The sequence below is a fragment of the Montipora capricornis genome, chromosome 12 (genome assembly GCF_036669925.1).
Source record: "Montipora capricornis isolate CH-2021 chromosome 12, ASM3666992v2, whole genome shotgun sequence".
Classification (NCBI taxonomy): Eukaryota; Metazoa; Cnidaria; class Anthozoa; order Scleractinia; family Acroporidae; genus Montipora; species Montipora capricornis.
This window is the reverse complement of record NC_090894.1, coordinates 40034361-40048707: the sequence shown is the minus strand read 5'-3', so window position 1 is coordinate 40048707 and position 14347 is coordinate 40034361. Positions and strand designations below refer to the sequence as shown.

Sequence of the window (14347 nt, the reverse complement as noted above, 5' to 3'; positions counted from 1 at the left end):
ATCTCATGAGTCCGCTGTAAAACAGTGTACTCTACCATTAGGAAAAGGATTCGTTGCATAGCAACAGTGACTAGTCATTGTTTTTGTTTTCCTTCTTTTCCGGACGGAAAAAGAAAAAAAGCTGACGCTCATCAGGAATGATTCCTGGAAAGGTAGCTGGCATGAACTTGTCGCTCCAAAAATTGACGGTGTGGAGAGATCGAAGTTGATTTACTTTGCATATCTGCAGATCGGGAGTAAACCAGACTTTCGCTCCCCATGAGCGACCCAGAAACGTCAAGTGCATTAGACAACAAATACAATGAGGATAACAAGGATCTTCCAAGTGAGGATGAAAGTGGTGTGTTGTTTTACGTAAATAAAGATGGCTTCCCCATCAAGGAGAAAACCTGGGAAAGAATGTGGCGCCATGTTGAAAAGGTCCATCCCAAGGGACCTCAAATGGTACAGAACATTCGGAATGGTCAGAGTCTAGACAAGGTGCGGTTGATATATAAGTAAACGTCTAGCATAGTTTTAATAGGACACAGAGTGTCATCAGAGAACATAATCTGAGCGGTGATTAGCTAGTGTCAACACCATTTTACCCTGCACAACTTTTACAGGCTTCAGAAACTTGCAATCAAGGTTTTTAAAGTAACCCCCAAAACCCAAAAGGTCCTAATTTGCAAAAGTCAAATTTCATTTCAGCAAGACATAAATTTCATGTTAAAATGTGTATTAACTCTCCCGGATTATCAGGGAGTCCCGCTTAGTAAACGAATGTCCGCCTGTATGGGCCACCAAATCTGACCCGGATAAAGTGACTTTGGACGGCCACCTTTCCTCTCCGGAAATCAAATATTTTAGTCCTAAATTTTCCCAGAATCCACGAATTGCTGGCTTCTGGCTGTGCCAACTCGTGAGGGCATTTATGCAGGATTTTTAATACTATGGTGGTAGATTTTTCTTGCATACAGAAGGAGCTTATATTACATTACAATTAAAGCCCGGGTTAAGTCGGGTTGAGCCATTAAGTTCGCCTGTTGAGTCAAACGTTGAACTTAATTCAGCCGAACTTTAACTGACCACGAAAATAAATATCAAAACCGAGATCGAGACTGTCTCATACATTAACATGATTATGCATTTGGTTCGGCTAATGTGAAGATCGGCGTTTGACCCAAAGGCGATCTTCAGCCGTTATTCCCGCCTGGAGTGGCCATGAAGAACGCCTCAGCCTATCCAAATAAAACCAGTCGAACTTAATTGGGTCAAACGCCGTACTTCACATGAACTTAATTCATGTAAATTAGTTGAATTGAGTTCTGCTCATGTGAAGTACGGCGTTTAACCCGGGCCTAAGCCCCTTGTATTCAGGCAGATTTAGTAGAAATTTTACAGTTCAAAAGATGAAGATCATAATTCCCTTAGACCACTTTTTCAGGTGTGCAGTGCAGTTTGATACTGCAGGGAACCGGTCAATTTTTTTGTTGAAGGGGGGCTGAGGGGAAAGTTAATTTAGGGGGTGTCAAATTCTGGGGTGGATAGATGATAGGGAGGGTTGATGCAAAGAAAAAATCAAAAATATTCCAAAATCTCTAGATTTTAGATCTCCATAAGTTGACATCTCTGTGTAAATTCCTTGCAAATATTTTGCTTCCACTAGGCCAGAAAAGTGGTGTTGAGTTGACAAAATTAATTCCTAGGAATTCCCAAAACCCTGGGAATTCATTTCAGAAGGGTTGGCAGTGCCTAAATCTCAAAGCTTATTTATAAGCTAGTAATCCCACAGATGATGTAACAAACTTCTTTGCATGCCAGTTTTGAAATATGTTCTTCATTTCAAAGCAGCTAGTATGTGACATCATCTCAGGGATAGATTCATGCTTCTTACTAGCTCATCTGTGGAATAACAGTGACTTCTTCTCATTGCATTTTTCACTCAGAGGATTTATAAAACACTACATGACAACCTGAAGTAGAAGCTTATTTAAATCCAAAATTTCTTGCCAAGTAACAGCAGCACCTTCAGAACCTTGACCCCTCCCTCCCCTATTCTCAGAAAGACAATAGACCATCTTTAAGAGCAATGTGCTATGTGTACCCTGGCCTAATTGCATGGCAGTTAGGCTTTTCTCTGTGGTTTTATTGTATTAGTGATAATATGCTGATTATTGCACAAGATTGAGAACAGCTAGCATTTACTTCTGAAAGGAGAACAGCCTTTATCTGTACATGGCAACCCACGCCCTCACTTTCGGAGTCCAATAGTTGGCTATAACTCACTGGGCAGGTGCAGGTTGCAGCTTAGGGCTACAAGTCATTGTTTTTATTACCATAACTGAACAACCCAAACCTTTACAAAAAATTCAATCCTAAGTTTAGACTTAAACATTATCTAAAGCATAGTGTTTAGGCCTAATTGTTTGCATTTAAGTAAAGGTTTGGGTTGTTTCAGCTGTGGTAAAACAATGACCTGCAACCCTAACCTGCAGTTTCCACCCTTCACATAAATAACTTGTATTTCAAAGCTTTCATGCCTTAATTCAATAAAACCTCACAAGTGCATAATCTGGCCTTTATTCATGGCTGCATTAAGGTCTCGGTGAAGGCAAATTTGGGCGTCTTGCTCAAATGTTTTGTTTTTGCAAATCTGAAAATTTAATTTTAAAAACACTAAAGTCGCTTTTCTTTCTTTCCCTCCATAATCTGCACACAAAAAATGATTGATATATTAATATATAATGTCAATCACACGTGAAAGGATTGGGTGTCAATTGACAGCCATCACGCGCGATCCGCCATTTTAGCATGTGCCCGAACGCTGATTGGCTCAGCATAATTGGCTTTCAAGTAGCTCGATTTTCTAGGGGTGTATTTTGACAACAAAATTACCACTTCTTAGAGCTCCTTTCCTGACGGATAATTTAAGATATTGCTTCCAAATTTTCAGTTCTAGTAGTTGATTGTACTACCCCAAATACCGTGTGAAGAATTTTTCGTTTGTCTTCGGAGACTGATTTTACATGGCACTTTTTCTGCCCAAATTAAGTGTGAGATGAGAGTTTTGACTTTGGTGCGTGACATTTCCTTCAATTCTTAACATATCCAAAATTCCTTACACGGTATTGGAGTGCATTCGTCTGTGACTAAGATGCAACAAAGTGGGGTTATTTTGGCAATAAAGTGAAGGGCCCAGAGCTTCTGCAGCAGATTCGGTTGTTCTGAGTTCGAGGTATCAAAGCTAAAAGGCAATCTTAAATACCAAAAAAATAAAAATTTTATTCAAATAATTCAATCTGTATGCTTTAGTATGATACAAACTTTAACCCTATACAAAAATAGCGGCGGACACCTCATTTTCTTTTGGCGAGACCTTAAAGCATCCTTTTCAACCTTCAGGTACCATATGTTGCTCCACCTGTGTTCACTTCAATCTCATCAGTTGAAGAAAAACTGGGACAAGTACAGAGCTATCTACAGCAACTTCAGTATCCTTGTAAATTATATTGTTATAATTATCTGTCAGATAGCATGCATGCACCCTGCCAGCAGGGCCTTTCTCAACTCGACGAGAAAGAAAGGACTCTGCAGAAATCGTCTTAAGTTTTTATTGAGTATGCGCAAGCCTTTGCTTGGAGACAGTTTCACACTCCTGGATGCAATATTGATTTTCATTCTGAAGGCTTGATTTTGACCTTCACCTTGTCAAAAAATAATATGATGTGCGTGCTGCTTAAACTGATTTGACTGGAGTGACTAGCCCAGAAACTTGGGCTGCAGTGTCTTAAAAGACTTGACACGATTTTTGTAGAGTCTCTCTTGCTTGCCCTCTGTTGAGTTTTAGACAGGCTCTGCTCACAGGGTGGTATGCATGCAGTGATTGGCCATACTGTAGAATATGGCCCGCTAAATTTGAAATTTCGATTAAACATTCTCTAGCAAGTTTTTAAATGTTGTACGTTTGTGTTACATTAACATGTCTTGTAAAACTGTTTGCATCTTGCTAGCAACTATTTCAAACAGCTAAGATTTAGTTTTTTTTGATTTTGACATGGCAATCTTTTGTGGATGTATATTAAATGACATTCTCACTGAAGTCCATGATCGGCTGACTTAATTTGGTTAGAAACCTGATCCACTTGTAGATGAGCTACAGGTTGTGTGCGTTGCACTGACAACTTGAGAAAATCATTAAAGAAAATCATCAGATGCATTTAAACTCAAAGAAGCAACAACAATTACTGTCATGTCCTGCCTGACCCTATTGCTTTTGCCAGAAAAAAGATGAGAGTTATAAGTAAGATACATGTAAAAATGGAGGAGAAACCCTTTTTTCCTTGACATTAAGGATAACAGATATAATCACACTGGCACTCAGTTTTTTGAGATTAAAAAGTGGAGGCCACTTTCAGGGTAACTAAATCAATGCAACTAAAGTACTATTGAGAGTGCGTTAATGTTACAATATGTAAGGGGTGGCGAATGGTACTTTCCAAATCTGGGCACTTGCAAACTTTTCATCTGATTTCGAAATCTTGACAGCCTAAGTTTGTGCAAAGTCTCGAAGTCTTGTTTATATTGCATTTATTTTGGTGTGATTTAGTCTTGCATATTTTGGTCTTGGTCTCGGATTTGCAGACAGCTAGGGGTCAGTCGATGTCTCAGTGAGTCTCGGATTTAGCCATTCGTACATCCATTACATGTACGTGATAAATAACTTGCCTGATCAGTTGACTTCCGCTCAGGTTGACTATAAGAGTGAAGGCTTATCACTGCCTGCCTTGCAGTTTATGATTTCACATGACGCTGAAAGGACCAATTTCACCAATAAATATTTAGAAATTTAACCAAAATGCAAAGTCAAAAAAAAAAAATTAATATGGCCTGCAACTATGTTTCCCAGTGGCGACACTCAACGTTACATCACTTCTTGTCATTAATGTGCCAACCAGAGATCTATTGGCTGTAATATTAGCTGTCGAAACAAAGGTTCTTTTGTTCTGTGGTTGGCAAATTATAAATATCAAAAGAATTGTTTGTAAAACAGTGAGTATGATCGCTATAAATAGAGTTTATCTTAACTTATAATTATGTGACAACTAGTACAATAATCATTTCTTCCTATTCTTAATCTCTCAAAATCTGTGTTCAATCCTGTAAAATTAGATTAATGGACACTGCACGGGAGATAATAAAAGAGTCCTTGCCCATAAAATGTCTTGAAGCTGTCATTGTTGGATTGTATCCTTTTATTTTTCACCAGTTTGTACACTTAAGTAATGGATGCACTCTAATTATCTTGAAAGCCTTGAAAATTATCAATAACAATTACACGTGCCCTCCATAATTTTGGGTTGGGCTAATATCTTTTTTTACGCAATTTGAGGTATGTTTGTGCTGGAAAATTACCATAACAAAACTGAAATAATATTTAATTAACCTATTGACCCCTGAGAGTTACACTTAATAGATTTTATTCTGTCTATTGCCAGACGATTTCACTTGTCAATGGAGAGCATTCTATTTAAAATTTTACTTTTTTTCCTTCTGAGATCAACCCAATGGAAAAATTAATTTTTAATCAGTGGGGGATATAAGCCCAAATGGTATGAATTAACGAGGAAATCTACCTGTGAAAGAAAATTAAGGTCTAAATTTATTCGTGGCTATCTTGTTTGTGCGTGTGATTGACATTCCTTCATAGGGTAGCATAATGGACTCATCCAAAAATTAATGTTGCTTCATTGAAATCCTCATTATAATTAATGCAGGACAATAATTCCTTACATTTTAAGTGGCCAAATTATCAGAGAGAATGGTATTTTCAGCTCAAACTATTTAATAATAATTAAAACTGCACCCATACCTTAACACTTTAAAACCTCTATAGATATCTGACTTGTGGAATTACAGAGCTGCAAAGATTTACGATCAGCTTTAAGACAAGGTTTAATGCCCGCTTCTACAGGTACAAATTATTATAATTTAACCATAACATGACTCCAGTTTGCTTAAACTGATTACAGGTTTTTGCATTACTTAGAAACCAAATATACTACTCCACCCAACCCCTTTATTGTTTACTTTTCTTAACAGGCATGTTGTTCTTGGTGTTCACCATAATGGAAGATTTGGTACATTGGGACTCAGCAGAAGAGATGACCTTATGTTCAAACCACTTAAATTTAAGGTGAGGATTAATAGACGTGCAAAAGGGTGAGATCTACCCACATGTAGTCTTTTACAGTGAGCAAGACTTACTTGCAGATTTTATGAGGTATTTTCTGAACTGGATGCATGCATGTTGAGCAACAAAGAAAATGGTCAAAAATGGCAACCATGCACCTTCTGTGTTTTTTTTCCTGGAGGTTGGGGGGGGGGGGGGGGGGCTGCCCAGAACACCCTAAGTCAGACCAAAATCCAAAATTTAAGGTGTAATCCAGGACTTTGTGGACAAGCTAGGTCATAGATCTGAGCTGAGCTTTGAGTTGACCTCTTGTAGATCAGCTAAGATCCTTTTTCAATACGGTAAACCTTACAGATAAATACATAATGCTTCAGGTAACGTCTTTTATCTCTATAATGATTCAAATCTCTCATAATCATGAAGTTCTTTCCTGAATAACAATTATTGAGTCCATTATCATGGCTTAAGGAAATTTATTTCTTTTTTTTAATTTCCTGCCTGTATCTTCATGACTTTAAGTAATTGAAATTTACAGAAATTTCATCCTTCAAGCAAACAATGTTTTCCCTGCCCTAGGGGATGTTTCTTGGCTTTGGTGCATGCATGTTCAAAACTGCATGTCACAAAAACAATGTTGAATAGTAATAATGAGCATTCTGCGTAATGTGTAATAAATAATTTATGGTTTTTTAATGGCCTTTTTTCACCAGAGCCTCTTAGACCTGCTTGAAGACTTCACAATGTCGTACAACAAGTGTATGTACAAAGGCTTTGTCCTTATTATGTTGCTACATATTTTTTTTTCGTTCATCATTAGCAGGAGGTGGTGTTGCTCCATGTGCTTGCCTTGAGTTCTGGAGAGTTCTAATTGAATTTGATCCAGGTAGTCCCTGGTTCAATTTCTTGGCTGCATTTGTAAATCCAACTGGTTTGGCTGCAGCCAGTTGGGATTCTTAAACTATTGTTCTGCTCATTTTGTTGGCCCTGAAAAGCCCCTATAGGGTAGTGGTCATATAATTATTATATAGATACTGATGAAATACCAGGATTTTTCCTTTTACTAAAAAATCATAAATTCACTTCGCGCAGTGAACATATCATTTTTATCTTTCACATGTGAGAATATAGGTATCGTCATGGTAACGAACATGATAAGCCAATAAAATGCAAGCTTCCTCTTCATTGTAAGGTATTTTGTTCTTTAATATAATTCTTCTCTTCTACATTAACATTTTTGTTGCAAAATTTTACATTTTCATGATTTGTTTTTCATAACTTTCATATCTTGTTTCATGTTACACAACATGTATGTTTTAGTGGTTGATGACCACTTTTTCATCATTTCGAAAATGAGCAAAACAATTTGTTTCAAATCTGGACATTTCATCGACAATATCTATATAATAAACAGAACATAACATGGCCGCGTGGGGATACAAATTCTATCTTCTCGTGCTGAAAGTATCTCAGATACTTTTAGCAGTCGAAGATAAAATTTGTATCCCCGCACGGCCATGTATTATATCCTCTATTTTATACGTGTACTTGTATTAACAGCTGACAAATTGACTTACTTTTCTTAAAAATAATCTGCAATGTTCTCTTTTAACTCAGATCATCATGTTGTAAAGAAAATTAAACTGAGTATCCCTGTTGTCCATGACACTCATAGCTGTGAGAGGATTCACTGGAAGGTGAGTATTCAGTATGGTCAGGTATAAATGCTTTTCATCAGACCTCAACAGGCCACCCAACATTTTCAGTGGAGAACTGGGCACTGTTCATGACATGTATGCTACTTACTCAGATGGGTGTAAGAAGTTCTCCAGGCCTGAAATTTTATGGGCCACATCAGCATGATGAGTTATTAGAATGTGGTTTACTGGAAGTGTGATGCGTGATTTCATTCAGTCAATTAAGTGCTCTGTCCTTGGACAGGTCCAGCGTAGATCGAGTCTCCACCAATCCTGGTCTCCACCTAGGGCTTTCTTTTAACTGCCAGTAGAACCCATTGTCTCCTTAGGTGTACTACGACATCCCCTGCCGACAAGTAAACTCGTCTGGTGTTAGACAGAGTAAAATCTGTTAAGTCTCACTCTCAGGGGTCAGAGGCAACCCAATGTCACATAAGCTGAACCATACAATTTTGAATATATTTGCAGTACTTGTCGTTAAGTCCTTTGAGAACATGTAAGCTGGACATGAAAAAGCTGCTGGAAAAGTTTACACGAGAGATCAGGATCTCGGTAAGCAAGGGCTTGTAATAGCATCAGTGTTTTCTAAACGCTGCGTTGAGATAGCCGGGCATTTTGTATACAGCAGCTCTGCCAATACATGGGTGCCATAAACTCAAAAATTTCTGTGCGTAGACTTGATTTTAAATGTCAGCCAGTCACACATGGAAAGCATATATATTCAGCTGGCTCTATTTATTATTTAAGTGCAGAAAAATGCATGTGGGCAAAACAAGGTTGGTTTGTCGGTTGGCCTTCGTCTCACGTAAATAGTAGTAAGCTTAACAACAAACGTCGGCGTGCATTTAAAATCCACACGCACCCCTGTTGACGAGATTGTGTGAATGTCACCCTTTAAGAAGTAGGAAATCAAAGTGCCGACCCATCCCCCCCTTCAGAAAAAGTTGATATTTTATTTCCGCCCTCAGAAGAATGGGGATTTTTCCCAATACCCTTCAGAAATATTTGAAAGATGAAAGAGTGCCGACACATGGACCCCCTCAGAAATGCTCTTCAGACCCCCCTCAGAAAATCTCGTCAACAGGGTGGTGTGGATTTTAAATTGTCTATTTTCGAATTCCCCATAATACACTTTGTTTGCTCCCCAAATTTTGCATAAACTATTGTTTTCAAATGCTGTTGGGTACACTGCATATTCCCAAGAGCATTTGAAAACAATGGTTTATCAAAATTTGGGGGTCAAACAAAGTGTATTATGGGGAATTCGAAAATAGAGAATGGAATGGTCCTAATCTCGCGTACAGTGGACCCCGTTAATTAATGCGGTCATCAACGGGCCGAAAAAAATTGGCTTTTCCCAATTTGACTTACCGGAAAATAATTTTGGGTTCTTTTTTCCATGAAGAACTTGTTAATATGTAGAAGAAAAACGAGAACAAAATGCTTTCACGTAGAAACGACAAGCGGCAACCGGAAAACTCGAAAGATGGCGGGAAAATCATGGTCACGTGGTTGTAACGTGGTGCTTAAGTTAAATTAAAGCACAGGTATCCCAAGCTCAGTGTGAACATGGCCGACAAAAATATTAGGATTTGTATGAGACTTAAGAAGATAATTATATGAAAAAATCTCAATTAAAAAGTCAAACCTTATTGCCATCATGGATAACTTCCTTCCTGTGTGGTTTAATATTTTCCAGATCCGACGCGATTTGAGCCATTTCACAATTTCGTGGTTGTCAACGGTTATAATAAAATCCCAAGGCTGGAGACTAAATTAATTCTCAGGTGCCACCAATTTGAGTCAAATATTCCTGGATAAAATATTCCCACGGTCACAGTTTCACATCATAATCAATTGACAAAGATTGGACTTTTCTCTCAACCCACCATCAACGCAATAGCAGTCCTGCGAGCAACGTCAGGCTGTGAATATTGTAACAAAACAGCGTGCGAAGGCGGTGCTTTATCACCAAAGTGGCCACGGCTTCGGCCGTTGATAACAAACTGACCCTTATCGGGGAATTTCTTTATTCCCTTAGGTCTCCTGGCATGACTGCATTGACTCAGTCGTCAAATCACAGTCACACCTCCTTTGTGTTGACAAAGTTCAAACATATTCGCGAAGCCGGAAAACATTGAAAGATGCGAGAATGAAAGCCGTAGTAAACAAATATAAGTAGCTGCAGTTGTAGCTAATATCTCCGAGCATTGAACAGAACAACTTTAAGAATCCCAACTGGCCAGTGCAAACCAGTTGGCTATTTACAAGTGCAGACTTAACTGATTGGAGTGTAATGTAAAGTGCTAGGTTTCTACCCCATATGAACCACGTGAGAGTTAGCGCTACTAATGGAAATGGGCCTTCACAAGGACAGAGAAAAACTCTGATCAGGGCGCGAATGAACACACGGCCTTCGGGTTAGATCACCCGCTGCTCTACCGACTGAGCTGCAAGGTCAGACGGATTACGTTTTTGCAAACGTTGGCCTTGAAGCACTCAATTCAATTCCCACCCTGGTCAGAGTTTTTCTCTGTCCTTGTGTGGACCCATATCCATTAGTAGGGCTAACGCTCACAAGGTTCATATGGGGTGGAAACCTAGCACTTCACATTACACTCTAACCAGTTAAGTCTCTTCAAATGCTTCACGGCCAACGATTGCAAAAACGTAATCCTTCCTTGTAATTACAAGTGCAGCCAGGAAATTGAACCAGAGACTACCTGGAACAAATTCAACGAGTGGTCAAAACGTGTTTTGAACCCGGGATCTCCGGATCTCAAGGCAAGCGCCCTAACCAGTGGGCTGCACTGCCTCTTTCTAATGCGTTTTCGTGGTAGTACACACTATATCGCCGGATTGTAAGAGATTGTGAGTCCGTGGGTCAATAGGCCCGCAGCACGTGCATAAATCACGAAAATAAACAAGTCTGTTGGAAGTTTGAGTTTTAACAAAATGAGCCCCAAAATCGGAAAGACTTTGTGACGTTGATGAATAATAAAGCAACTGCTATGTCCAAAACGATGGAATTACCTGGTGATAAATAACCTCGTCTAGGAGAGTAAAGTTTTGACTTTGCAGAAACAGTGGTCAACCGCAAGAGTTGGGCGATTGTGATCTTTGTGTTGAATTCGCACATTTCTTGTCAACCTTTAAAACACTTGAAAGAAAAAACAAACAAACTAACAAAACAAAAACCCGGTGTCTTGCCATCCTTTGTCTCGCGAGTAAACATACAAGGTAATTTGATCACCATGGCACTATGGTGATATACGGTAATAACACAACTAATATCGTGTACTATTAGAGCTACATATTACGCAAAGATAACTTGAGTCTCCTGGAAGACAAAACGCAGCTCAGTTGACAATTATGGAATACAGCGCTGTGTCTGCACTACCACACGTACGCAATGCGTGCCTATTAAAAGAAAAAAAACTTCACAATGCGACGAAATGACGGGTTCTTTACTTTATAGATTCCTCATTACCAAACCAGCTCGCCAAGAAAGCCTGATAGCCCAACTCCAGACAAAACAAAAACTCCTGCACGGCATTCTCAGTAAGTTTAACAGTTGAATAGATTATAATAGTTACTTACCTTGACAGTTTATCTCTTCTTTTGCTAATCAAATCTTTCACTATCTTGCAAGCATTCGAGTGTTCACTTGTGTTTGGAGAAAAAATGCATCACTCTTCAAAGAGCTTGTCTTATGCGTGATCCAAATTCATTTTTGATGACTATTACAATTTGCCTTCTCCTGTGTTAGCGTCAGCGTGCTTGCACATGACAGCATGTGCAACAACGGTGACTGGACGGTGTGAGGGGTACCGGCGCGCAGTAAGCGGTTTGGATCAGGGTTAGGGTTCCCTAGCTCATAACAGTAAATTAACGCTTCATGAACGCGATAATTGAAGTTGAGTTTTTTCATTGCTATTCCATACCTCTAATTAGCTGGAGGCTGAACTTTCTTGCTAGTCGTTGATCTTTGATTTCTGGATAGAGTTCAGTAATTTTAGGCTACCGAGGAAAAAGTATCCAAGTTAAGAGCGAGAGAAAAGTAAGAGAGATGTATATTTAGTGGGCTTGAATGGGCGGGCCGATTCTTAGTGGAATTTCGTAATCCCTAAATAGATACCTTGATCTTATGTTATGGTAATTAATGCCGCCGCACACTAGCCTATTTTTTGACGAATAACTGCAAATTTTTTTGTCGGGGAGAAATCGGCTGAAATTTTTACGGGCCACCAGCTTGGCCGCACACAAACCGATTTTTTGTCGCGACTAACTGCTCCGAGGGTTGGGGCCGACTCATCCAATAGCTTTGCAGCAAGCTTGTCCTCTTTTTCTGGTGCCCACTATTCGGAAAAATCTGTTCGATCTCCGCCATGTTGGAAAAGACGCTTGCTCACGTAACTCTTATGACACTTCCTAATTTGGTTGCGGCGCTCGCGAGGCCCGACAAAGAATCTTGGTCCACCGTACACTACCCGACAAGTATGGTGGCCCGTAGGGGACGTGGCATTTCGTGATCAGTTTTTCTGCTTCAAATTTTCAATCTGGAAATTTTGCGTTCACAAACTTGAAATTTCGAGTTTGTGAACTGGTCAGTGTGAAATGCAGACTAGGGGTAAAATGCAGACTAAGGTTATAATGTAAGTGTTGAAAAAGCCCAAGCCCAAGTTAGAAGTGCTTACAGTTAAGCCTAAATATTGTTTTGTGCCTAATTAGGACTAAGATTAGCACTTCTGAAGGGTTTGGGCTTTTTTAACAGTTGCATTATAACCTTAGTCTTCATTTACCCCTTGTCTGAAGTCTGTATTTTACACTGACCGGTTTGTATACTCAAAATTTGGAGTTTGTGAACTCGAAATTTCGAGTTTACAAACGCAAAATTTCCAGTTTGTGAAATCAAAATTTCGAGTTCGTGAACTCAGAATTTCGAGTTTCTAAACTCAAAATGTCGAGTTTAAAAATTTGAAGCAGGAAAACTGAGCGCGAAATGGCCACCGTAGACAAAGCCTGACAAGACATCTTGGGATCTAGCACTATCGTCCGATAAGCAGAGTTGTCTGTATTCACAGCACACTAGTCGACTAGTGAGGATTTTCATGTCGCCTGACAAGAAATGGGCTAGTGTGAGGCGGCGTTAAAGTGTAGCCTGCGATCAAGCTCTCCAAAGTGAGGCGGGGCGATCTCTCCTCTCCCTGCCCCGCTTCGCTTTGGAAAGCCTGGTCGCAGGCTAATTGAAGTGATGAAACCCAAACCAAAACCCATTTTCAGTTAGCCAGACTGAACGCTAACAGCAGATTCCGGTTTCCACCAACAGCCAAAAGGATAGCAACAAACAAAGCAGCCCCTCGACAAAGAGTGCGGTTACACCGTAGAAGTGTGACGGCTTAGATATTGGCGGCGTGGACCACCCTCCAACAGAGAGACAGCCTTGCGCAGTTCTAAGGCGTCCACAGTTTTCTCGTCATCGTCTAGCGACCAAGTTACATGTACCTAGGGCCTGGTCCTTAAAATATCCGAAGCTTTGCGAGCGTATTTCGGGTGCCACATGTGGTAGATCGTAGTTTCACTAGGGGCTTTTCGTGCTTTTTGAGAAAGAGACCTCACGTTAATATTTCAATTTAACGTCTGGAGGAAAGAAAAGCCAACTATAAAAATGCCATTTATCTAATATTTAACATGTCTGTAGCAACAGCAAGTCTGTTCCAGTTGTTTGCTGATACGAGATAAACCCAAAGCCAGTACTTAGGACACCCAGAACTGCACCTCTCGTAGGTTTGCGTCATTTATTTAATAGAATATTTGTCATTGTCAGTTAATTCTCATTTGTCATATTTGTCGTTGTCCGTCAGCTGGACAAACGTAGATTAGCAACAATAAATTGTTTGGGGTACCAATCATGTGTCGTTAGAACAACTTTGTAAAGATTGTAAATGGTTGTTGAATCCAGAAGGCATGACATTTTATAATGTGCAAATGCTACCGAGTTGATTCTATTTAAGGTCATGTAGAGAGGATCTTACAATTCTTTTAAAATATAACCTCCAAACAAAGTCTCTTTGATCTTCCTAGAAAACTTAGGGAGGTGAAAGGAGCTAGAAAATACAACTTTTGACAAACCCGTTGCGCATTTACTTCTAAGAAGAGTGGGTGTAGTAGAAGTCAGATGAGTAGTCACACCGGAGGCTCAGTTGGCTGAGCACCGGGCTGCCATGCAGTTCGAATCCGAACAAACCAACAATCAGGGTCTTTGAAAAACTGAGGAGAAAGTGCTGCCTTTGTAATGACATCTGCAAATGGTTAGACTCTTTAGTCATTTCGGATAAGGACGATAAGCCTTAATAAGCCCCGTCTCACAACCCTTCAATGTTCATAATCCTGTGGGGCGTAAAAAAGAACCCACACACTATTCGCAAAGAGTAGGGCATGGAGTTCCCGGAGTTGTGGTCCGTCCTATGTGGTGTATCAT

The 14347-nt window shown here is 39.7% G+C and overlaps 1 protein-coding gene across 2 annotated transcripts; it reads left to right on the top strand.

Annotated features, from left to right (window-relative positions):
* Nucleotides 1–19: 19 nt before the first annotated feature.
* LOC138027906 (tubulinyl-Tyr carboxypeptidase 1-like) lies at nt 20–13777 on the top strand. 2 transcript variants are annotated; one of them, XM_068875528.1, is made up of 12 exons: nt 20–152; nt 230–480; nt 3385–3473; nt 4342–4398; nt 5152–5226; nt 5876–5953; nt 6082–6175; nt 6883–6928; nt 7787–7866; nt 8335–8418; nt 11345–11427; nt 13196–13777. In XM_068875528.1, exons 2-12 carry the CDS (start codon nt 259–261, stop codon nt 13251–13253), a joined length of 966 nt encoding a protein of 321 aa, XP_068731629.1. In that variant the 5' UTR covers nt 20–152; nt 230–258; the 3' UTR covers nt 13254–13777. The 2 variants fall into 2 exon arrangements, with proteins under 2 accessions (XP_068731629.1, XP_068731628.1); XM_068875527.1 differs by having other exon boundaries at nt 78–480.
* Nucleotides 13778–14347: the final 570 nt, after the last annotated feature.

Bases quoted from the DNA above. Each gene is read 5' to 3' on its own strand.
- LOC138027906 (XM_068875528.1), top strand. From the start codon at position 259: ATGAGCGACCCAGAAACGTCAAGTGCATTAGACAACAAATACAATGAG. The intron at 481-3,384 runs GTGCGGTTGATA...TTCAACCTTCAG, and splicing joins ATGGTCAGAGTCTAGACAAG to GTACCATATGTTGCTCCACC. The intron at 5,227-5,875 runs GTATCCTTTTAT...AAACCTCTATAG, and splicing joins GAAGCTGTCATTGTTGGATT to ATATCTGACTTGTGGAATTA.